The sequence below is a fragment of the Biomphalaria glabrata genome, chromosome 15 (genome assembly GCF_947242115.1).
Source record: "Biomphalaria glabrata chromosome 15, xgBioGlab47.1, whole genome shotgun sequence".
Classification (NCBI taxonomy): Eukaryota; Metazoa; Mollusca; class Gastropoda; family Planorbidae; genus Biomphalaria; species Biomphalaria glabrata.
The window spans coordinates 19,622,243-19,647,774 of NC_074725.1; the positions used below are offsets into that span (position 1 = coordinate 19,622,243).

Here is a 25,532-nt window from a genome sequence, read left to right on the forward strand (position 1 = left end):
ACCCATGTCGCGGGCCACATAACAGAAAAGATACAAAAAAACATAACATAAAAAAGCACTTTTATTAGAGACCCGTGAATATAATTATTTTTTTAAAGTTTCCCGTTCAGACCTTACGATCTATAGGGCAGTTGATGTAGTTCATGGTTAACGAGGGTGTCATGTAACCATCACAACATCCAAGCGCCTTTACTTTTCCCAAACTAACGACAGGTACCCAATAGAGTTTGATGGACTCATGTGCGACCTTAAGATAAAAAAATATAATTAAAAATCTCAATCTTCACCAGGATTTAAACCTAGGATCACTCGGATCGCAAGCCAAGCGCTTTACCACTCAGCGACCGAGATTCCCACGTGAATATAATATTTACACTTATTCATGGGAAGTAGGAAGTTTATCCAAAACCAGTTTCTGAAGATCCCACTGCATTGATGAGACACCAAGCTGAAGCACTGAGTCTAGATGCTTGTCTTCTGCAAGGTGATTACGCCACAATGGTTTCGCCCATTTCCGCCTGCTAAAAGACTGCAATTTCGTTTCGTATGTCAGCCTGGTTCAACTTCTTGCCACAGAGGTTGCATTTGACTTAACAATTTTTCTAACAACTCTTGCTGCTAGTTCGTTATGTCATCCAGCCATACTTCTGTCACTCACTAATTTCTCCCAAAGGAAAGAAGCCTCCACCTCCACTGACCAACCCAAAGTGCCCTGTTTAAAGTAATCTGGCTAAAGTAACAGATCAAAGTAACCTGTCTAAAGTAAGAGGTTAAAGTAACCAGGTTCAAGAAACTAAATGAAAGCAGCAAGACGAAAGCCACTACAGACATGAACAGATGTACTTTTTTTTTTCTTTCCATGTATTTATGCCTCATTATCCGTTATTGTCATTGAACTAATTTAGCATGAGCGGGGAAAAAATGATGAGATTTAACAACAGCTGATTTTTAATTGTCGTCTGCGAGACGAGAGATTAGCAGACGTGAAGACGATTGTGAGCTCCTGTATTATTATTTTTTTTAAATTCAAGAGAAATATTATTTTTTTCCTTTATTTTTTTTTCTCGCCTACAATGTACTGGAATTAATTAATGAATTTTATCGATTACTTTAATGTGTTTGTAAAAAAAAAATTGTTTTGTTTTTGTTTGTGATTTCAGCTTGATACGAGTTTAACTCGAGTGCTGGCAACATTGTGTTTATCGATTTGTACTCCTTCTACTTACTGGGGGAGGGGGGGGGAAGATTTGTAAACACAGAGATCTTGTATTGAGTGAATTATTTATCTGTACTTTGAAACTGGTGGAATCTAATGATGGGGGTGTGTGGGTTTGAATGTGGCGGCTTGTGAGTGTGTGGGGTTGAAGATAGGTATATTAATGTGTGGTTTTTAAAATATGGAGTTGTGAGTGAGTACGATAGAAAGACTGGCCGTGAGTCCTAGGTGAGCGTATTCTTTTGAAAGTTCTAGGTCCGTGTTGGAGTTGTCGTTAAAACAAAGCTTATATCTACTCACTCTGTCTGTCCGTGTGTCTGTCTGTCTGTCTGGCAGAAATGTTGACACGTCATTTCTCCCACTTCTCATTCTCGAATCAAGTTGAAACTTTGCACAAAAAATTCATTGTCCCAAACAAAACGTGAATCAATAATAAACAAGGTTACAAAAGACAGTTTGTGTGGAAACACGAACTCAAAATCGACCCCCGAAGTGGTCCACCCAGGCAGGCTTCAATATATTCAGAAAGAACATCCGAACGAAATTATATCAAAGACAAATGAGAGATAAGAATGGAGAAAGAAGGTTAACAGATCTTGTGTAGTGCCCCAACTTTCCCGCAGATCAAAGGATAGGTGAAAGTGAATGTAAAGTTAGATGTGAACCTGGCCTAACTAGTTCCCCTTTCAGACCTTGTGGTCTATAGGACAGATGATGTAAAGTTCATCTGTTTTTGTGGCCTACGGTTAACGAGGGTGTCATGTAGCCAGCACAACGACCAACCGCCTTTACTTTTCCCCAACAAATGTCAGGTACCCATTAGAGCTGAGTGGACTCAGGGTAGATTCCAAAGTTGAAAATCCCAGTCTTTACCAGGATTCGAACCCGGAACCCCCGGTTCGGAAGCCAAGCGCTTTACCGCTCAGCCACCGCGCCTCCCCTGGCCTAACTGATGTCTTTTAATTGATCTAATTGTTTTGAAATATGTTCAATCTCTTATTCGAATCCTAAAAAAATAAAAAATATAAAAACATTTTGTGTACCCAGTACATTAAAAAGATTAGGAAAATGACATTTACAACATAACTATTCGTTTTAAATTCGGTCTAACTTATAATGCATACTAATAAGCTTTTTCTCTTTAAAAAAACTGCTTGCATAACTGATTTAAAAAATTACATTTTTCGCTTTCAGAAAAAAAAAAACAAAAGTAGCCGTTGCAGCAGAACTTAGAATGGTCTAAAATATTGTGATGTCGGATTTTGAATATCTTTTCTAGTTTACGAGATCTAAACGGGACAGACGGACAGACATTTCGCACAAAACTAATAGCGTCTTTTCCCCTTTCGGGGGCCGCTAAAAATTAACAAATGTATTAATTAATAAGTGTTAAAAAATTAATTTTGTTTGATTAAGAAAGGGACATAAATCTGACAGAATTGAGATATATCCACGCGCGCGCGCGCGCCCCCTCCCCCCCGGCGGAATGTCCAATGTACAGTTGTTTCCTTTACATAGCCTTTTATTTTATCTATTTTTTTAAAAAGTATTTTAAAAATATATATTCTCCTTGTTTTTCAGAGTATGTGTACTTTGGTGTGTGTGTGTGTGTGTGTGTGTGTGTGTGTGTGTGTGTGTGTGTGTGTGTGTGTGTGTGTGTGTGTGTGTAAACCACCCTAAAAGTATTTGAAAAACGCGATGGAGTGGGGGGCGGGGGCGTCGACGCAAGCCGTGATGTTGAGAACGTTATTCGTGTTGTCATCGTGGCTCCTAAAATGGGGAGTCACCCTTCTCTGGACACTTCTCCGCATTGACATCGCCACAGTATCTCCAGGATCGCTTTCCCCCAGATAATATCACGTGACCTTACGAGCTCGGATCCTAGAACATAATTTTGTCCACAACACACCAGTCATATCGTCGTCAAGCGAACCCCCCTCCCCACACTTTTCCTTTTACATTCTGTTCCTTTAATCCAATGCGATACAAGTCTAGGTTAAACATAACATTAATGTCGTTCTTGGTCTTTGGGCACTTCTGAGTCCACACAGCTCTACGGGGTACCTGACTTTAGTTGGGGAAAAGTAAAGGCGGTTGGTCGTTGTGCTGGCAACATGACACCCTCGTTAACCGTAGGCCACAGAAACAGATGAACTTTACATCATCTGCCCTATAGACCACAAGGTCTGACAAGGGGGAACTTTTTAAAAATGTCGTTTTGCGTGACATTAAACATTTATACAACATTCTGAATACATGTATATTATCTATCTATCTATCTATCTATCTATCTATCTATCTATCTATCTATCTATCTATCTATCTATCTATAAGATTTATCTATCTATCTATCTATCTATCTATCTATCTATCTATCTATCTATCTATCTATCTATCTATCTATAAGATTTATCTATCTATCTATCTATCTATCTATCTATCTATCTATCTATCTATCTATCTATCTATCTATCTATCTATCTATAAGATTTATCTATCTATCTATCTATCTATCTATCTATCTATCTATCTATCTATCTATCTATCTATCTATCTATCTATCTGTTAGTCTGTATACATTTTTTTTTCCATATGTCTGTCTGTCTGTCTGTCTGTCTGTCTGTCTGTATGTATGTATGTATGTATGTATGTATGTATGTATGTATGTATGTATGTATGTATGTATGTATGTATGTATGCATGTATGTATGTATGTATGTATGCATGTATGTATGTATGTATGTATGTATGTATGTCTGCTATCCCAGCCAAATATACTGCTATTGAGTGAGAGTGCCAGACCAGCAAACAACTTATTTTGTCCATCGTCTGCCTTTATGACACCAAGCTGTCACTCTTATCCCCTAATACTCTCTCACTAGTTCCATATCTCCATAAGTCTCTCTCTCTGTCTCTCTCTCTTACTTCTTATTCTCTTATTCTCTTCTTTCATTTCGTGTCTTAATCCGATGTTGTTGTTTTGTTGTTGTTGTTGTTTACTTCTCAAATTCAGCTCCAATAAGATTATTCTCATTTTAAATCTGTATACACTCAGATATGAAAGTAAACTTTATGGGCGATATAATAATAAATACACATGCAAACAAACACACAGAAGCTATGTACGCAATCATTCACTTCTTTTTTTTAATTACTAGGGACATTGACATTCTCTACATTAGTACTTCCTTGAATTAGTTTGTTGATAGGGTTATATCAGATCAATCAGCTCGGTTCTGTTCTTGTTTTGTAAACATCACCATACTCTACCATGACATCATAACATCACAATAGTCTACCATGACATCACAATATACTACCATTACATCAATAATACTCTACCATGACATAATAACATCACAATATTCTACCATGACATCACCATAGTCTACCATGACATCATAACATCACAATATTCTACCATGACATCACAATATACTACAATTACATCAATAATACTCTACCATGACATAATAACATCACAATATTCTACCATGACATCACCATACTCTACCATGACATCATAACATCACAACATTCTACCATTACATCACCATACTCTACCATGACATCACCATACTCTACCATGACATCACAATATTCTACTATGACATTACAATATTCTACTATGACATTACATTATTCTACTATGACATTACAATACTCTACCATGACAATAACAATACTTTACTATTACAATGCCCTACCAAAAAAAAACATCATTTTACTTTACCTTGTTCATTATTTATAATAGTAAATTACATCATTACATCATTATACTCTACCAATAAATGAATAGATTGTATATAATACGGTTTACTACTATTACATCTTTTTATTCTACCATCACATCACAATATTCTACCATTACATCAAAATATTCTACAGTTACATCACAATATTCTAACATTACAAAACTATATTCTACATCAAATCAAAATATTCTACCATCACATCACACTATTCTACCACCACATCAAAATTTTCTACCATTACGTCACAATAGTCTACCATCACATCACAATATTCTACCATCACATCACAATATTCTACCATGACATCACAATATTCTACCATTACATCACAATAGTCTACCATTACATCGCAATATTCTACCATCACATCACAATATTCTACCATTACATCACAATAGTCTACCATTATATCACAATATTCTACCATTACATCACAATAGTCTACCACTACATCACAATATTCTACCATTACATCACAATATTTTACCATTACATCAATAATATTCTACCATCACATCACAATATACTACCATTACATCAATAATATTCTACCATTACGTCCCAATAGTCTACCATCACATCCTAATAGTCTACCATCACATCCCAATAGTCTACCATCACATCCCAATAGTCTACCATCACATCCCAATAGTCTACCATCACATCCCAATAGTCTACCATCACATCCCAATAGTCTACCATCACATCCCAATAGTCTACCATCACATCCCAATAGTCTACCATCACATCCCAATAGTCTACAATTACATCCCAATAGTCTACCATTACATCCCAATAGTCTACCATCACATCCCAATAGTCTACCAGTACACAATGTGGTCTACGTCCACATCACCCTGACCCACTGATACATCATGCTCTAGAACGGACAACACACGATGTATTTCTCATGTTGTTCAAACTCAAGTGAGCTGGACCAAATCCCCACGGGGAGACGAGGGGAGGCTAATCTGTCCAGATGTGTAAACAAGCGTCCCGACCTCAGGTCTATTGGCTGTGTTCATAAAGGTTACTTATAGATTTATCAATCGTCTACCATTTACCTGGCTGGATTTTGTCGCCATTGTGCTTGTTCCTTAGGTTACGATACACTTCAGTTCAGCTATACGCAGCTAGTTTTAGGTGTCTGTTGTTTGTTTTTTAACATCTTTTGGGATTTGGGAACCAGATCGTTACACCAGTCCCTTTCTTTGTTGGGTCTCCATTCACTTTTTTTTTTGGGGGGGGGGGGGGTATTGGGTCTCCATTCACATTTATTTTAGGTTGTTGGGTCTCCATTCACATTTATTTTGGGTTGTTGGGTCTCCATTCACTTTTATTTTAGGTTGTTGGGTCTCCATTCACTTTTATTTTAGGTTGTTGGGTCTCCATTCACATTTATTTTGGGTTGTTGGGTCTCCATTCACTTTTATTTTAGGTTGTTGGGTCTCCATTCACTTTTATTTTAGGTTGTTGGGTCTCCATTCACATTTATTTTGGGTTGTTGGGTCTCCATTCACATTTATTTTGGGTTGTTGGGTCTCCATTCACTTTTATTTTGGGTTGTTGGGTCTCCATTCACTTTTATTTTAAGTTGTTGGGTCTTCATTCACATTTATTTTGGGTTGTTGGGTCTCCATTCACTTTTATTTTAGGTTGTTGGGTCTCCATTCAAATTTATATGGGTTGTTGAGTCTCCATTCACATTTATTTTGGGTTGTTGGGTCTCCATTTACATTTATTTTGGGTTGTTGGGTCTCCATTCACTTTTATTTTAGGTTGTTGGGTCTTCATTCACATGTATTTTGGGTTGTTGGGTCTCCATTCACTTTTTTTGTGGGTTGTTGGGTCTTCATTCACTTTTTTTGTGGGTAGCTGGGTCTTCATTCACTTTTTTTGTGGGTTGTTGGGTCTTCATTCACTTCTTTTGTGGGTTGTTGGGTCTTCATTCACTTTTTTTGTGGGTTGTTGGGTCTTCATTCACTTCTTTTGTGGGTTGTTGGGTCTTCATTCACTTTTTATGTGGGTTGTTGGGTCTTCATTCACTTTTTTTGTGGGTTGTTGGGTCTTCATTCACTTCTTTTGTGGGTTGTTGGGTCTTCATTCACTTCTTTTGTGGGTTGTTGGGTCTTCATTCACTTTTTTTGTGGGTTGTTGGGTCTTCATTCACTTCTTTTGTGGGTTGTTGGGTCTCCATTCACTTTTTTTGTGGGTTGTTGGGTCTTCATTCACTTTTTTTGTGGGTTGTAGGGTCTTCATTCACTTTTTTGTGGGTTGTAGGGTCTTCATTAACTTTTTTGTGGGTTGTTGGGTCTTCATTCACTTTTTTGTGGGTTGTTGGGTCTTCATTCACTTTTTGGAGTTGTTGGGTCCCTCCCCCCTCAACACACACACACCACTCCTATGACTTTGACCAGAGATGGTCTTACCAGTACACGGGGCTCGGTGGCGGTAAGTTTAGACCATGTATAATGTTGATTTAGAGTAGAGTTTCGCAGTATATGTAGGTTTGGCTTTTGCATCCCTTTCATATGTTATGGATTACAATGACTGAGGTGATCGAATAATTGATCTAATTGATGGTTTTGTAAAGGGCCAATCTTTTCATTCAATGAAGAAATGTTTCCCTTTGGTTAAATGTATGTTTTATAATTTATATTGTACATTCTTTTAAACATTATTTTAGAAAAAAAAATTAAATTAAAAAACGTTTCCTGAAATGTTTAAAAAGTATACGCAGAAATTCGCTCCCTTATTAATGTGGTCTCCCCTGTTGTTGTTTTTTTTACCATTATTAGTGAATAGTTGTAAAAATTGTGTATTTTATGAAAAAAACTGTAGCCGTTGCATTCGAAGATAGAAAGATATAAAATATCATGATATCGGAGTTTCAATATCTTTATTATATTTTGCGATTTTAACGTGACCGAGGGGCAGACAGACAACAAAAGAACAAACATAGCGGCTCTTACCTATAGGTGGGCCACTAAAAGATTTTCTATAGATATTTAGATTTTGCTGACCTTTTCAGTTGCAGCGTCGATAAGGAAAGTGCCAAGTACGGCAGATGGTCACTTTCCATTCATGGCCATTGGATCCTTCAATCTGATCGTAGGATAAGGCAACTCTTTCACTGACCAAGAGATATCTTTGAGTTTGGGCGCACTTATGTCATTACTTAAGTTACTTAGGTAAATGTCAAAGTTCTCATTGTGGTCTTTTGGCGCGTGAACTTTATCGGTTCCAATGGCCAAGTGTTAATAATGATCTCATGTTGCCAATATAACGAACAACCGTTTTTTTTTTTAATTTCCCCCATCTAATGCCAGACATCGAAGATATGAGGTATCCATTGAGGTATTCGCAATGTCCTATAAGTTTGAATTATCATTTCAGTAGTTACAAAGGCATTTTTAGCAAGCGTAAATTAGGTGGACATGTCCAAGAATATTTTTGTTAATCAACTCTGAACCTCTACTTCACGTAAACAATATATCACTTGCAATACATTTCTATCTATCTGTCTGACTGTCTATCTATCTATCTATCTATCTATCTATCTATCTATCTATCTATTATCTTTTTTCTTTCTTTATTTCTTTAACGTTTTCTTACTTATATCTACTCAATTGTATTCCTTATCCAGAACTAATAATTCTTTCTCTTCAGGCTATATAATGGAATATATGGCATTTATAGGCCAGAAAACAAGAACAGATTAAGTACAAATTTAAAACTTGGTCCTCTTTATCTGGCATATCTGTAGATATATCGGTTATATAACTATATAGTATATATATATATATATATTTATTTATTTATATAATAGTATATATATATAATATTTGACATGTTCCCTTATCCAAGGTCATCTTAGTTCAATTTCTTAGCCTGTCCTTACAGTAAAACCAACCCATGTACTTGCTTGCGTGATAGCCTCATCTGTCTCTTCTATCTAACTTTCCTTACCATTTCAATTATTGGTCAGATTTTGAAATGACCAGCTCTCGCTCCATCTCTCTCTCTCTCTCTCTCTCTCTCTCTCCGTCTCGTCCTTCTCTCTCCATCTCTCCATCACATGTGACCAAAACGCTATCACAGCTCAAACGGACAACTCACTGCTGAGTCTCCAAGCTAAGAGAGATATCGATTATTATATTCCATCCTCCCCCTTTCACTTCCTCCCCCCCCCTCCTCGTTTACTTTTTTTTTGTCTTATACTGCCTGGGATTGTGTTGACGCCCCCCTCCCCCCTTCCACTCAACGTTAGTATTGGAATATTTAAGCAAACAGATTTTTGTAGCCGGCTTTGAGGAAAGGGACAGATTTTCTGATTTCGAGTGTCGGGAAGATTTTCTTTTCCTCTCCTATTTCTTTCCTAGTTCCTTTTTTTTTCGATATATATTTCTTCCTTTTCTTTTTATTGTCCTACTCTGGGTCTGGGTTGAGCTGTTTACTTTGGAACTTTGGGATGTCTTCAACCTGTAGTTGGCACTGTGTAGCCATTTAGATATTTCTGTTCGTCTGTCTCAATGGTTTTGCTTTTTTTTCAGACTAGCACCTTTGAAGCGTTTTACCTCAAACACCTTTTCACGCATATCATTTCAAACCTCAATTCTTACTCCTGATAACCCAGGCTTAACATATACACCTCATCACTCACAATTCCTCCCTCACACTTTATCACTGACGATTCATCCCTCACACCTTATCACTGACACTACTTCCCTCACACTTCTTCCCTCGCACTTCTTCCCTCACACTTCTTCCTCACACGTGGTCCCTATACTTCTTCCCTCACACTTCTTCCCTCACACTTCTTCCCTCACACTTCTTCCCTCACACTTCGTCCCTCACACTTCGTCTCTCACACTTCGTCTGTCACACTTCTTCCCTCGCACTTCTTCCCTCACACTTCTTCCTCACACGTGGTCCCTATACTTCTTCCCTCACACTTCTTCCCTCACACTTCTTCCCTCACACTTCTTCCTCACACGTGGTCCCTATACTTCTTCCCTCACACTTCTTCCCTCGCACTTCTTCCCTCACACTTCTTCCTCACACGTGGTCCCTATACTTCTTCCCTCACACTTCTTCCCTCACACTTCTTCCCTCACACTTCTTCCTCACACGTGGTCCCTATACTTCTTCCCTCACACTTCGTCCCTCACACTTCTTCCTCACACGTGGTCCCTATACTTCTTCCCTCACACTTCTTCCCTCACACTTCTTCCCTCACACGTGGTCCCTATACTTCTTCCCTCACACTTCGTCCCTCACACTTCGTCCCTCACACTTTTTCACTCATACCTTATCACTTACAGAATCATTCACACTTTCATAATTCACACATCAACATGTACACTTTATCCCTCACATTTCTTCCCTCACACTTCGTCCCTCACAATATCCTTCTCACACTTCCTCATTCACACCGCACCGCCCACACCGCATCACTTTTGACACATAACTCAATCATATCCTTCTTAAACAATGCCCACAACACTTAACTCACATCATATCACTCCCGTTACATCATTCACGACACACCAACTACATCACATCCCTCACATCACACAAATAAAAGTTCAGTCCTCGGATCACTAATCTGCACACTTTAACATTACCAATTACACCAGATATCCTAATCTTAGTTGTTAGTTAATTGTTAATTAGTTACTTGTCAGTTAGTTATTAGTCATTTATTAGTTAGTAGCTAGTCAGCTTTAAGTTAGTCGTTAGTTAGTTGTTAGACAGTTGTTTGTTAGTTAATAGCAACCTATCTATTTGCTAGTTATCTTATGTTATCTTATAAAATACAGACGTTACTTCAAAAAAGATGATTACGTCCTATGCGTCATGCATTTAGTCATGCACGTTAACCAATGACTTAAATTCTGCCAAGTCACTTGTTTTTCTGGCTGGCTCAGGCAACCCATTCCATGCTCTAATAGCTCTAGGGAAGAAGGGTATTAATTCATTGTTAGTTTGTAGATTTGTAATTAGTTAGTTATTCGTCTTTGTCATAGTGGCATATAGACTTAATAATAGTTAAAGACCTGCAACATTACTCTGCTCTAAAACATCCTTATTGGTCTAAATCGTTTATCGGCCACACAATATAACTTTTCCATGAAGAAATTTTATATAAACTTAAGCCATCTCTCAACCTAATTTTTTTTCTATTTACACCATCTCAAATGTAAACAAAAATGAGTCAATGTAAAAGCAAAAGCAAAGTATTTTGCACCTCAAACTTCTAAGCTGTAAACATCGGTTACGTCAGACCTTTTTAATCAGGACCCGTATAAATTACATAGGATAGAGCTAGACTGTTGAAACAATATGGCCGGGGATTTGATCTACATTTTAATACAGATGATAAAGATATAACAGTGACAGAAAGCTCAGAATTCCTTTACCAAGAAACTAACACTTTGTTTGCGTGTCTTACTTTTGTTATACGGATTCAAAACAAAACACAATACAACTAATTAAGTTCCTAGATTCCGGGAAGACTAGAATAAGGTGTAAAAAGAGAGGCCGGAGGAGGAGCAGGAGCGAAGATAAAAAGGAATTGGAGTCTTGTTGTCGTCTGTGTGGCACAACCTTTAAAGGAACGCATTATCATTCCTGCTTCACTGATCCAATCAAATCACGCTCTGTGATAAATGTCAATGAACTCCTATACAAGATTCTGATTTTTTCCCCCTCTTTCGATGTGGAGATGGGGAAGAGAGGGAGGCCAGTGGCCAGGGTGTAACTATAAGGTGTTGTTTTTTTTTTTCAACATCATAGGATGATTTATTTGTTTAAAGTATATCATTGTCTTTATTACATGCTTTACACAGCAGTAAGTAGAAGATGGATACTAGGACTTACTGAATACTCTTGGGGGTTAGGTGGTTCGAATCTCGGTGAAGACTCGAGTTTTGGAATTTCAGGACTTTTACGGAGTCCACATAACTACCTGACTTTAGTTGGGGAAAGTAACGGCGATTGTTCGGAGTGCTGGCCACATGACACCCTGCTCGTTAAACGTTTGCCAAAGAAACAGATGACCTTAACATCATCTGGAGGCGCAGTGGCCGAGTAGTTAAGCGCTTGGCTTCCGAACTGGAGTGTTCCGGGTTCAAATCCTGGTCAAGACTGGAATTTCTAAGTTTGGGATCTTTAGGGCGCCCCAGAGTCCACCCAGCTCTGCTATTATAAGTACCTGACATTAGTTGGGGAAAGTAAATGCAGTTGTTTGTTGTGCTGGCCACATGTCACCCTGCTCGTTAACCATTGGTCAAAGAAACATTACCTTAACATAATCTGCCGCTACCCTATAGATCACAAGGTCTGAAAGGGAAATTTACTTACTTCAAAGATAGTGGATAACAAAATGTGTACATAATTGGAGAAGGGGCGTAGATAGGAGGGATATTGGGGCCCGGGGGCTTGGCCACTTTAGGGAGCCCCTGCATTTTTACATTCGACATCATGACATGAGATAATGTACTTAATAAATATACAAGTCTAACACATGGGATACATGCAGCATGGTCACTAGCTTATATAACAACGTGAATATAAATATTACATGGCAGTGGCGTAATACTTAATACTTAGAGAAAAAACAATTCGGGCACTCGTTTGGGGGGCCCCTCAAATAGAGATCTTAGGGCACTTTCGAATTTGGACCCCACTCCCCTAGCTATGCCACTGAATTGGAGATTTCCATAAAAGGTGGATAACTATGAAAACCTAGTTTTTATAATGTTTCTGTTGTAGAGATGAAAAGAAGTGCTACTAACGTAATAACTTATAAAGGATTGCGATATTTTGTGTGTGTGTGCATTTCTTTAGCACTGTAAAATCATGTTTTCAATTTTTTTTTTCCACTTGTGCAAATATATTTTCATTATTTTGTTGAAGAGAGTAATCTGTCCGTTTGGCGTCCTTGACATTGTTTAGTCTGTTTATTTCCAAATCTCTCCAAATCTTCCTGTTTTCTTTAGGTTACATTATAGCGCCCCTACATTTCCCCGTATTGCTTTCCCTTATTTCCTTGTATTGTATTGCTTACATAATGTCAACGAGATCATTTAAATCCAAAATACAACAAAAGGAGGAGATTCCTGTATTTACAATCTATCGTGAACATATCCAATGACATTCGATCATCGCGTTGGATTGGGAACGTTGTAATAAGCCACTTATTTCCAGTTCAAGGTGATGCTTCAAGAATACAATGACACTCAAAAATTCTAGATTAAATAAGCTTGAACATAATTACTGTAAACATTTTTTTTAATAACACAATACAAATAATTAAGATTGTAGATTTCGGGAAGGGTTGAAAAAAACAACTTTACTTCTTTTAACTACTTTACAAAACAACGCCTTGTTTCAACTTTTTAAAAAATTTTCACATTCTTTGTAGTGTTAAAAGATCTCCATGTCCAGTCTAGATATAATATATAGGTCTGTGAGCTAAACCCCATCTTTATAGTCTACTTTTATTTTCGTGTGAAAATTGAAAAGTGATAAGGGAACATCTCGCCAAGTTTGGAATAGATCTAATTCCAATGCAATAGATCAGTGATACACAAACTCAAGTCCGGCTAAAAACTTCTTCACTTATGATTCTATGCTTACCAGTCTTTTTATTTATTGAACTAAGTACCGAACTCAGTAGTCTCATTGTTTACACTTAAACTTTGAAAATTAAAGTCCTACACGCCTTACAAGTCTCCATAGCAACCGTACAAATTATTAAGCTCTTTGAAAAGATGCATACATTATAGACAGCTATAGATCTAGTTTTTTTTTTTTTTGGAAATTCTCGTTGAATTGTCCCTTGTGTGAACCAGACAACTCGTCCAAGAAGGCCTGAACACTGACCTGCGTCGTCGCAACCTGTGGGTAGTGGAGATCATAGGTCTGTACCACGTGGCGACAAGTTATTGGTCTCCACTGGCCACAGGTTGCGTTGTCGCAGGTCAGTATTGAGGCCTGCTATAGCGATTGGTGTCGTTGTGAACCGAGCGATGTAGCGTAATATAAATACATGTTGAGCTCTTTTTTCCCACGAAGAGACATTTCGAGTATGAATAAAGAACTAGCTCATTCTTGGAATGCTGTATAAACTGACTCGTTGAACGGTATGCGTTTTGGACTGTCATCGGGATGGTCTAGAGGTCAAGTTCTGCATTCATGAGTTTTGTACTAAGGCGTGATTTCTGAAAAGAATGCAAGTACCGTATTAAACCAACAAGTTAACTCAGGGAATAGAAAGCAAAGGATAGCTGCCTGGTTGTGTGGTACGCGTTCTGGACTGTTGTTGCGATGCTCCCGGGTTCGAAACCTACGCCGTCTTGAAGAAACACCTGAATCATAAAAAAACAGTCAAACTAACCAATCTTCTTATTACTGAAGCTCAGAATTAAATAAGTTGTTCAGAGTCAACATATCTACTTGTCTTTTAGTGTACCAATAGCGAGTTCGTGTATTAACGATATGTCAGCTTTCAAAATGTTTGGCCATTTCCTCTCAACCTCTTTATCTTTCTCTCTTTGTCCCTCTTTCTCTTTCTCCCTCTTTATCTCTCTCTTTATTTCCCTCTCTATCTCTCTCTTTATCTCCCTCTCTTTCTCCCTCTTTATCTTTCTCTCTTTCTCCCTCTTTATATCTATCTTTATTTCCCTCTTTATCTCTATCTTTATCTCCCTCTCTTTCTCCCTCTTTATCTCTGTCTTTATTTCCCTCTTTATCTCTATCTTTATTTCCCTCTCTATCTCTCTCTCTCTTCATCTCTCTCTCTCTCTTCAACATCTTAAGTTCTTTCTCTTTGTCTCTGTTTCTTTCTTTCTTTTTGTGTCTATCCAGTGGCTTACCGAGGGTGTCGGGCGCCTTGAGCAGCTATGTCCACACACATCTCCCAATAGTGTAAGAGTGCACGCAATCCATATTTGTATGAGAACAGTCACCAGTCTCCAGTCACCAGTCACCAGTCTCCAGTCACCAGTCTCCAGTCACCAGTCTCCAGTCACCAGTCTCCAGTCACCAGTCTCCAGACACCAGTCACCAGACCCCAGTCACCAGTACGTAATACAGAAAACCTACATATAATGTCACCGAAGTTAACTAATAAAACGAGTTGTAGCTACAGTTTCTTTCAGAATTATTTTGTGTGATTTCGCGCTTTCAAAGTTGTCAATGGCGTCGTTTCAATCAGCTTCTACTCTAGGCTTAGCGATACAAGTCAAAACAAACGTGTCCTGTACCATTGAAGCTCACTAATAGGGTAAAATGAGTTTTAGTTGATATTTTATGTAGCGTTTTGATACCCATTTAGGCGTCCGCTCCAGAGCCCGGGGCGGCTGCAGGGCGGCTGCATATCCTAAACTCCCCTCGGTACGTCAGTGTGTAAGACTGTTCCTCTCTCGCTCTTTCTCTCTCTCTGCGTTCCTCTCCTTCTATTACCCTCTCTCTTTCTCTCTGTTCCTGCCTCTTCTCTCTCTCTTTCTCTCTGTTCCTGTCTCTTCTCTCTCTCTTTTTCTCTGTTCCTGTCTCTACTCTCTCCCCTCTCTCTCTTTCTTTCAGTTCCTCTCTCTACTCTCTCTCTTTCTCTCAATTACTCTCTATATATATATATACTCTCTCTCTCTCTTTCTCTCAATTACTCTCTCTATATATATACTCTCTCTCTCTCTTTCTCTCAATTACTCTCTCTCTCTCTCTGCTCTCTTTCTTTCGGTTCCTCTCTCTTTACTCTCTCTCTCTCTCTCTTTCTTTATGTTCCTCTCTCTACTCTCTCTGTTACTCTTTCTCTATCTCTCTTTCTACACCTCCCTCTCGTTCGTTCCTTTCTCTCTCTGCCCTCTTTCTGTTCCCCGTCATCTCTCTCTCTCTCTCTTCGTTCCTCTCTCTCTCTCTCTCTCTCTCTCTGCCCCTCTTTCTGTTCTCATCTCTCCTTTCTCTCACACTTTTCATCCCTTTTTCCCTGTTCCTCTCCCTCTCTCTGTCTCTCTCTCTATTACACTCTTATTCTTTCTTTAGATGTCTTCTTCTGTTTCTCTATCTATCCTCTCCTCTCCTTACATTTGTAATGTCAACCGCATAGAGATTTGAAAAAAAAAAGAATACTTCTCTGGGCTCGATAAGTCTGGTATCGATCCAGCCCTACGATTTGAATGAAGGGGCCGAGTGAGTACTACTAATTCGGAATCGAGTCTCAAGTCGTTTCAGATCTTTCTGCTTATATGGCGTGTGATCTTTCAGTTGGGTATCGATCGGTCGAATTGGAGGGAGAGTCGAGGCGGCGCGAGAAATCTTTTTTTCAGACTGTGAAAAAGAGTGTTTAAAAAAAAAGCGGGGGGGGGGGGGCGCTAAAGATTCGTGTACTGGACTAACAAGCGGCGCCAATTAGCAAGAGAAGAAAATCTCAATTTAAAGAAATGTGTCTGGAAACAAAAATGCATGCCCAAGTTTGTTTTTTTTAGATCCATTTCTGGAGTTTTATTTGAAATGTATCCTTCCACCTTGATTGTTCAGTTATGGTTGTATTTTTTTAGCACTATATTCTCCTGAGAAGGAGATCAACACTTAAAATGGTGCAATTAGGTTTTGCTGCTTGGTCATGGCGTATAAGCTCTGAACAGTGGTATAGAGTCAGATTCAAACAACATAAACACACACACACACACACACAACTAGCGCTTGATGAACTGGGACTTTCATTTACTTCTTGGTGACGATGAATGACCTTGAAACACCCTGACTGAAAGTCAAATATTACATCCTATTTATGGCTAAGATAAATTAATCTCATCATTTAAATGTAAAGAACGTCGATTTATTTTAAGTTTAATTTAAAAGTATTATCAGATTCCATGTCTAACTCACTGCTTCACACCTGTATTATAATAACATACTCTGCCTGTCTGTCGGGTACAATTTGTATACACCTTATTTCTCCGACATTCATTCTAGGATCAAGTTGAAACTTTAACAATTATTTGTTGAACCTAAAAAAAAACATGAATCAAAATAAATAAGTTAATTAATTATTGCCAATTAACTGTCACAATATCGAAAAGGGGAAATAAATGCTACTTATTGAGATATGTGGCTGTAAATGTGGAGTTATCTTCTTATCTTATAAAATACAGACGTTACTTCATTTAGTCATGCATCTTAACCAATGACCTAAATTCTGCAAAGTTTCTGGTTTTCCTGGTTAGCTCAGGCTCTATGCTCTAATAGCACTAGGGAAAAGGGAGCGCTTGTAGAAATTTGTCCTAGCACATGGGACGAGGAATGTGCCTTTATCTTTGTGTCTTTCAGAGTATTTTATCAAATTTTGTTTTCGTATTTGAAGATTATGGTTCAGAGTTTTATGTATAATTGCTAATTTACTTTTGCGTCTTCTGTCCTGAAGGCTTTCTAAATTTAGTGATTTTACTAAAGGTGTTACTCTAGTCCCATGTGAATATTCGTTTGTTATGAATCTCACTGCTCTATTTTGTGTATGTGAATCTCACTGCTCTATTTTGTGTCTGTGAATCTCACTGCTCTATTTTGTGTATATGAATCTCACTGCTCTATTTTGTGTATACGAATCTCACTGCTCTATTTTGTGTATATGAATCTCACTGCTCTATTTTGTGTATATGAATCTCACTGCTCTATTTTGTGTCTGTGAATCTCACTGCTCTATTTTGTGTATATGAATCTCACTGCTCTACTTTGTGTATATGAATCTCACTGCTCTATTTTGTGTATATGAATCTCACTGCTCTATTTTGTGTCTGTGAATCTCACTGCTCTATTTTGTGTATATGAATCTCACTGCTCTACTTTGTGTATATGAATCTCACTGCTCTATTTTGTGTATATGAATCTCACTGCTCTATTTTGTGTCTGTGAATCTCACTGCTCTATTTTGTGTATATGAATCTCACTGCTCTACTTTGTGTATATGAATCTCACTGCTCTATTTTGTGTATATGAATCTCACTGCTCTATTTTGTGTATATGAATCTCACTGCTCTATTTTGTGTCTGTGAATCTCACTGCTCTATTTTGTGTCTGTGAATCTCACTGCTCTAGTTTGTGTATATGAATCTCACTGCTCTATTTTGTGTCTGTGAATCTCACTGCTCTATTTTGTGTATATGAATCTCACTGCTCTATTTTGTGTATATGAATCTCACTGCTCTACTTTGTGTATATGAATCTCACTGCTCTATTTTGTGTATTTGAATCTCACTGCTCTATTTTGTGTCTGTGAATCTCACTGCTCTATTTTGTGTCTGTGAATCTCACTGCTCTATTTTGTGTATATGAATCTCACTGCTCTGTTTTGTGTCTGTGAATCTCACTGCTCTATTTTGTGTATATGAATCTCACTGCTCTATTTTGTGTATATGAATCTCACTGCTCTATTTTGTGTATATGAATCTCACTGCTCTATTTTGTGTCTGTGAATCTCACTGCTCTATTTTGTGTATGTGAATCTCACTGCTCTATTTTGTGTCTGTGAATCTCACTGCTCTATTTTGTGTCTGTGAATCTCACTGCTCTATTTTGTGTATGTGAATCTCACTGCTCTATTTTGTGTATATGAATCTCACTGCTCTATTTTGTGTATGTAAATCTCACTGCTCTATTTTGTGTATGTGAATCTCACTGCTCTATTTTGTGTCTGTTCCAGTTCCCCTTATTACGTCTTATACACTTTTTTTCTCCCACTTCACATTCTCGAATCAAGTTGAAATATTGCAGAATTGTTCGTAGTCTATAACAATACATGAATCAATAAAAAAATAATTAACCAGTTAGTTAATCAATTAGTTGTAATTAATAAGTTTTTGGTTGTTGTTGTTTTCTTTACAAAGTAGGGCCTTATTTTATGCACTATTGAGATACAGTGATTTCAGCGCTTCTTAAACTTAGAAAAGATTTTGTTTTATTACAAAGCTTATATCAACTCTGTCTATCTGGTACAAAGATTGTACACGCTATTTCTCCCACATCCAATCTCGGATCAAGCTTAAAGTTTGCACGATTATTTATTTTAACTTACAACACAAGAATCAATAAAATAAAATTAACCAATTAGTTAATTAACTATTGATAAAATATTATTATGTATGGTATCTCGAACAAGGGAAATAATTTGTAATTGACTGAAGTGGTGGTATAAGCTAAATTAGTCCCCTTGACATCTGAGTCTTAGTGAACACAAATATGAGAAATGGGTCGAGACAACAGAAACAATAGATAACTATACAATCTACCATGTTTTTAAGTGCTCCACTAGCAGAGTGGTTACCGTATTGGCTTGAAAAGCCTGAGAAGGCTTCAGTCATGAACTCGAATTCAAGTTCTTCCCTATTTTTTTTAATTTTTATAAATGCTATTTTTTATTGCTTATCTAGATCTATCTAGATCTATTACTAATTTAATTACATGACTGATCCAAACTAAGTGATACTAGTACTCTTAATATCAGCTTTGTTTTAAAGGAAGTATTGTTTCAAATATTTTCTAGTTTTAAAGATGTTGCTTATTTTTTTCTCGACTTAAGTTCACTTCAATACAATTTAATTATATTTAAATCTTGTTTATTATTATTATAATTCCTCTTAATTAGCTTGAAAACTCTTCATAGATGGAAACTGGATGGGTGGACACGGATCTCGAAAACGGCTCTAACTATTGGACAGTGGGGCGGGTGGATGCTAGGTAATATGCTAATCAGTGAGAACTCTGATTTGACTGTTAAAATTTTTCAAAATATATTGATCTATTAAGTGCTATGCTCACTGAAAAGGTTCCTTGCTATAATGAAGCATTCACCTTCATAAATCCCTTAAGTCTGTTGACCCATTGGGGCACGACACAAAATTTGTCAACCGTCTTTCTCCATTCCTCTCTGTCTTTTGCCTTGGAAAGAACCTCCATTCTTTTACGTTGTCTTCCCATCGCTTTCTCTGTCTGCCTGCCTGATTCTTTTTCCTGATACTTCCTTTAGTTTGCTCACCGGATACACCAAAAAAGGTTTTCCCGCCATATATAAAAAATCTCCAATACATGCTAATTTTCGTTATATATTATGTAATTCTTTGCTCGCTGTTCAGCTTATCACAAATACTGTGTGTTTCTTGGTTTCAGGTCAGAAGATTCTCAAACAGTGTGCTGGTACCTCCAGAGAATGGGTACAACGACTTCGAAAAGCAATAACTAAACTGATCGACGGCTGAAGAGATGCCTTGCTGTGTCTCCGACATTTTGAGAGGAGACAGTGAACTTGTCATCCAGTAACGTTCAATCAACAGTATCGTCTGTCTGCCAACCATCGTCTGGATTTCCTGCTGGGCAGGTCCAGAAGTGAGCATAAGGTTGTTATTTTTTAATATGATGTAAAAATGGCAAAATCGCTATAAATATTGGTCGAAGTTAAAGAAATAGATTGGATAAAGACAGCGTGGAATAAATCATGTACTTGGGTTTATCATTTTATGATATTTAGTGATGTTTCTTAACCATAATCTGAAGATCAAAAGAGTGTTCATCTACAAACAAAAAATGTTGATAACGGGATGTACAACGGTTCAACAAAGTCCTGTTAAAAAAACATCATTAGATGTGATCTAAGGCTGAATATCACAGATCACGTTTAAATACATTCTGTTAATCACTAACACCTTTGGAAAAAAAAGGTGCATTTATTGCTGGTCCATTCATCGCTAAACCGTTCAAAAACGGTCTATTTATTACTGATCCGCTCAGAAACGGACGGTTTATTATTAGTGACCTTTTTTTAAAAAATCCTGTCAATCACGGTTCGTTCAGCAATATTCAGATGATCATAGTTTCAAGACAGCGCCATCGACGCTAAAACTTGGGCTGAGCGACCTGAATCTCCAGCATTGTTACCATCGAGTGATATCCAGCTGAAGAAAGTCCATAGCCTGGACTACGCCATCATCTCCGTCTCTACTACTACACATCATCTAGGATCACGACTCGGAGTAGCAAGGGTGACGTCCAGTAGTTACTCCACTTTGTTTTTTCTAAAGTCTATATGCAGTTACAAAAAGGGGAAGAAATCTAATTTTATTTCGTGATAAGTGATCTAGGTGGAAAGATTTCTTGGAATTCGCCCAAAAAGTAAGCTCCAAGTTATTTCTGAGGTGTTCACTTCCAGAGTCTCTGGGCTTATATCTTTCAAAAAGTGAGACCTACAATCAGCTCTTTTATGTTTAGGTCTTTGAAAAGGTGAGACCTACAATCAGGTCTTTATGTTTGCACTACACAAGTGTGTTTGGATTTTCTGTCTCTTCATCAGCTGTGGAAGAGCTCGCCATCTTTGATCGTTGTGCAAGCGCCCCGTCTGTTTCTACCTCCATCTAAACCTAAGCACCCAATAAGCTACCCCATTTCCACTTTTTGCCTTATCTTCTCCCCCCTACCTCACCCCATCTCTGCCATTTTTCCTTACAGGCTAGTGATCGGTTCGCCCCATCTCTTCCCAACTCTCCCCGAAAACCTTGACACTACACAGCGGATATCTGGAGTTCTAATCGTGTAAGGGGAGGTAGACAGGCCCCCATATCTTCAGATCAGTACACAGTCTGTGTTCCCTCACTGGCTTAGCTCGACAAAACAATGTGCGTCCTTCTTCTTCTTCTATCTTCGTTGGCTGATCGAGCCTTCTTCTCTGAATGCAATTATTTCATAGCCTAGGGAAGTACACCACGCCATCTCTCTCTCTCTCTCACTCTCTCTCTCTCTATCTATCTCTTTCTCTAAAATATGCTCTGTCTGCTTGCCATAGGGAAAGTCCTTACTAGCGTGTGTCCAGCCCACATAAAGGGCGGTGTTCATCTGTCTTTTTCCACTACCTCGTCGTCATGATACTCTTTGGCGATTCGGGAATACCCAATACATAGATATCATTCTATATTTACATATATGGTCTATCTAATTTGTCCTGGGCCTTGCAATTGTTAGAAGAAAACTACTCATAAAAATGATTTCTACTACCACTATTCTATCTTGAGACCACTACTCGACCTTAAAGATCGTACTCTAGGGGATAAGGGACGGAGTTTATATTCAGAAAAAAAAAAAAAAGTACAATTTTTATTCTTAAAGTGAGCTGGAAATATCAAGCTAAGTTTGTTCTTTTCTACGGATTTATTCCCGGTTCAAATTGTGTAAAGTTTTGATTTGGAAGGAATCCGTCTTGTAGATTGTAGATCCTCATGGTTGACTCCCTCTATGTCTGGGATAAGGCCAGCCGAGATCTGTGCTTTCTTGGCTTCTGAACTATGCTTGTCGAGTGCCGTGGGCATGCTCGCGCATTATGTCGAATTAGCGTAGCTGAGCTGAGGCGAGTCGCGCCCCCTGCCTTCTCTCTCCTCATGGTCGTTTCCCTTCTCCTTGCGGACGGTCTACTTCCAGTGCTGGCCGTCAAGTACCGAACAGAGGCGGCGCTCTACAGCAGCAGCGTCACGGCGCGCAGCAACACCTTCATCGGAGGCGAGTGGTCGGCCCATGCTATGGCGGCGGTCGGAGGAAGGACTTTGAGTAACCACAAAAGGACTCGGGTGAAATCGTACGAGCCGAACGAGGCGGGGGGAGGCGCGGAAGTCAAAGCCAAGCACCACGGTCACGACGCCAAGCAAACCTCACAATCCAACGTCTCCTCCTCCACGACGTCGACGCCTCGCGCGAAGTCGTCGTCGCCGTCACCCTCTACGCCGCATCCCATCGTCTGCAGCAACAACAGCACCACAAACAAACGCGCTCCCAGGAATTCAGGCGACACCTCCCGGGAGCAAAGCCCCGGCGTCTGCCAGAACACACAACTTCAGATCTTCCATTCCCCGGAGGCTACACGCCCAGGGGAAGAGAAATGCCGCTCCCTGAAAAGGGACACGGTGGCTTCCTTCTGCTCCGAGCCCAGTGAGTCGTGGAGGCTGCTCTTCTGTGACTCTTACACGGCCATCTCCGTCTACAACCGGTCCGCCAACTGCAATGAATCCCTCCATGCAGCTCTGGATCAGGAGGAGAAAGCGAAGGATATGTATAAGCACTTTAGTGGTTTAATGAGTCGCGTTAACTGCAGAACTAATTACTCAGCCAAGTGGAACTGCAAACATTGTGAGGTAAGACATTTTTACGTGTCTGCATCTCTCTCTATAAATCTAGATCTTACAATATCCATTTAGTTAGAATTTCATGCCTAGAAGAGGAGTCCATTTACTGAAAATGTGATTTTTCCCTTTTAAAAATTATTTAACAAAACAACGTCTTTATTAATGTGATACATACAAGCAGTAAAATCGTTCTTTTTATTCTTAAAATTTTACCATAAACTTAGAAATGCATGGACAGTAGACCTACAATGAGACGATTGGTCCAAAGCTTATATTATCTCACTCTGTCTAACTGTCTGCTGTGGGCTACATCTAGATATAGTGTAAGTTTTATTCTTTAAATAGACTATATCAGGAACCAAAAAAAAACTTTATTTTTCCTAAGTACTGCTTAATGCGAAAATCAACACACGATTTCTTTCCTCTTTGGAGAAACCTGATAATGTATAACCCACAGACGTAGGCTATATATTTAGACTAGACATGGAGATTTTTTAACGATACAAAAATGTCGTGAAAAAAAGAAGCTAAAACAAGGCGTTGTTTTGTAAAGTAGTTATAAGAAGTAAAGTTTTTTTTTTTTTAGCCCTAACCTATGTAACATATAATTTAATTTTTAGGTCTAGATTCTAAATCTAGTAACTGAAATAAAAAATAAGGGCACTCTCGTTTCGTAATTATTATTTTGCAATTTTCGAATACTGAATATAGAAAGATCTAGGTAATCAATCTATTTAAATATTTTAAATATACATAAGAAAATAAAAATCAGACGTGAATTATTTCAATCTCGGATTTTCGAAACAATATATCAATGGAAACTGACAGGAAATGGCTTTATTTCACATATTTGCGTGATTATATAGTATATAGCTCTGTGATTAACAGCTCATTCTATTAACAAATTAGCAAATTGGTGTTGCATTATTTCTAAACATTGAAAACTAAAGATCATTACCTTTCTAAGACAGAAAAGATTGATTTTCCTAGATTCTGGGCGACTTCCCATACAGCTTGGAAAAGATTTACTTACATAACAATCTCTCTATATATAGGTCTGTGATCTGATCATTATCGGATAGGAATTGGTTTCCGTTTTCCAGCCTGGGTAGAATATATATAGGTCTGTGGTATAACCCTTTTTGTTACTAATTCGAACCGAACTAAATGTTGATCAGGTGTGCAACCGAACTTGAGATTTTCCAGAGAAGCTTCAGATTTAACCTCAGCCCATCGAGCTCTTCCTATGTCACTTTTGTTTTCAATATTCATAAAACGGTTCAATTCTACTCCTTCATTGGACAGTGACATTGGGGAACTGATTACTCAATAACAAAACTACTACAAAATTGAACATGGAAATAGAATCCCATTTGGAATGTTCTACTATTTAGATTCTGTAGGCGCCGGAAGTGGAGAACGTCACGTGATACTCAATAACTGCGTCTGAAACAAAGTTACAGCGCGCCTCTCTAGCGTGAGATCGTAGCATTGTTCTGGGAATGTTGGAGTGAGGTCAGTAAGATAAGGAACACTACTTTTCTTTTTGGAATTTTTTGTTTCAATGCTAGTTGAATGATTTTTTAAAACAGAATTCTGTAATTCTTTAAATAAAAGTGTGTAGCAAGTCTATGGACAGTTCATTGAATGAATCAATCACTTGGTTGCTAGCCTCGTCAACCAAATTAGTAATTGTCGAGAGAGTTGAGTCATAGTTGAGAGAGTTGAGTCATAGACTCATGAAACTCTAGACCAGTGATGCCCAACGTAAATCGACCTACGGGCCATTGTAATTTCCGACTTTTGTGTTGCGGGCCACATGACCGACAAGGTACAAAAACGAAACGAAATCAACCTGAAACTATTTGATTAGAAACTTACATTTATGATGAGACATTGGAAGTTTATCTATCTTTTTTTCTACGCGTTGGAAAGTGGCTTGATTTCTTTACTTAAAATCTGAGCAACATTGTAACCAGTTTTACCAAAGGCTAATTTTGTATGTCTTTAAGTAAATATTCTCTCAAATACTTCAATCTCTAGACTTAGTTTAATCATCTTTTATTCGCGGCTCAAACCAAGAATGCAGTCCAATCTGTTTCATAATGCCATTTATATGCTGCTACACTTTCTTTACAAATCAAATATGTTGGCTTATTATCATGCTCCTCAAAAAAGTAAAGATCCTTTCATTTTGCCAGGTAGATTCTACATTCCCATTTCATAAACGAACAAATGTTAAAGGTTAATAGTGAAGGCCCTAACGTAGGAAAAGATACATATCTTAACCTTTTTATGAAGTTTTTTTTCTACACTTTGCGCTGACGTTTCAGCGGGCCGGATAGAACCACGTCGTGGGCGGATATGGCCCGCGGGCCGTATTTTGGGCATCACTGCTCTAGA

At 38.2% G+C, this 25,532-nt stretch overlaps 1 protein-coding gene across 1 annotated transcript in view; it reads left to right on the forward strand.

The window, feature by feature from the left end:
- Nucleotides 1-21,979: 21,979 nt before the first annotated feature.
- Nucleotides 21,980-25,532, forward strand: part of LOC106069544 (uncharacterized) — a 104,066-nt gene continuing 100,513 nt past the window's right edge. Inside the window, exon 1 of the mRNA XM_056012304.1 lies at nt 21,980-23,138. Coding sequence (XP_055868279.1) covers nt 22,299-23,138 — 840 coding nt within the window. The 5' untranslated portion in view covers nt 21,980-22,298. The remainder of the gene's footprint in view (nt 23,139-25,532) is intronic.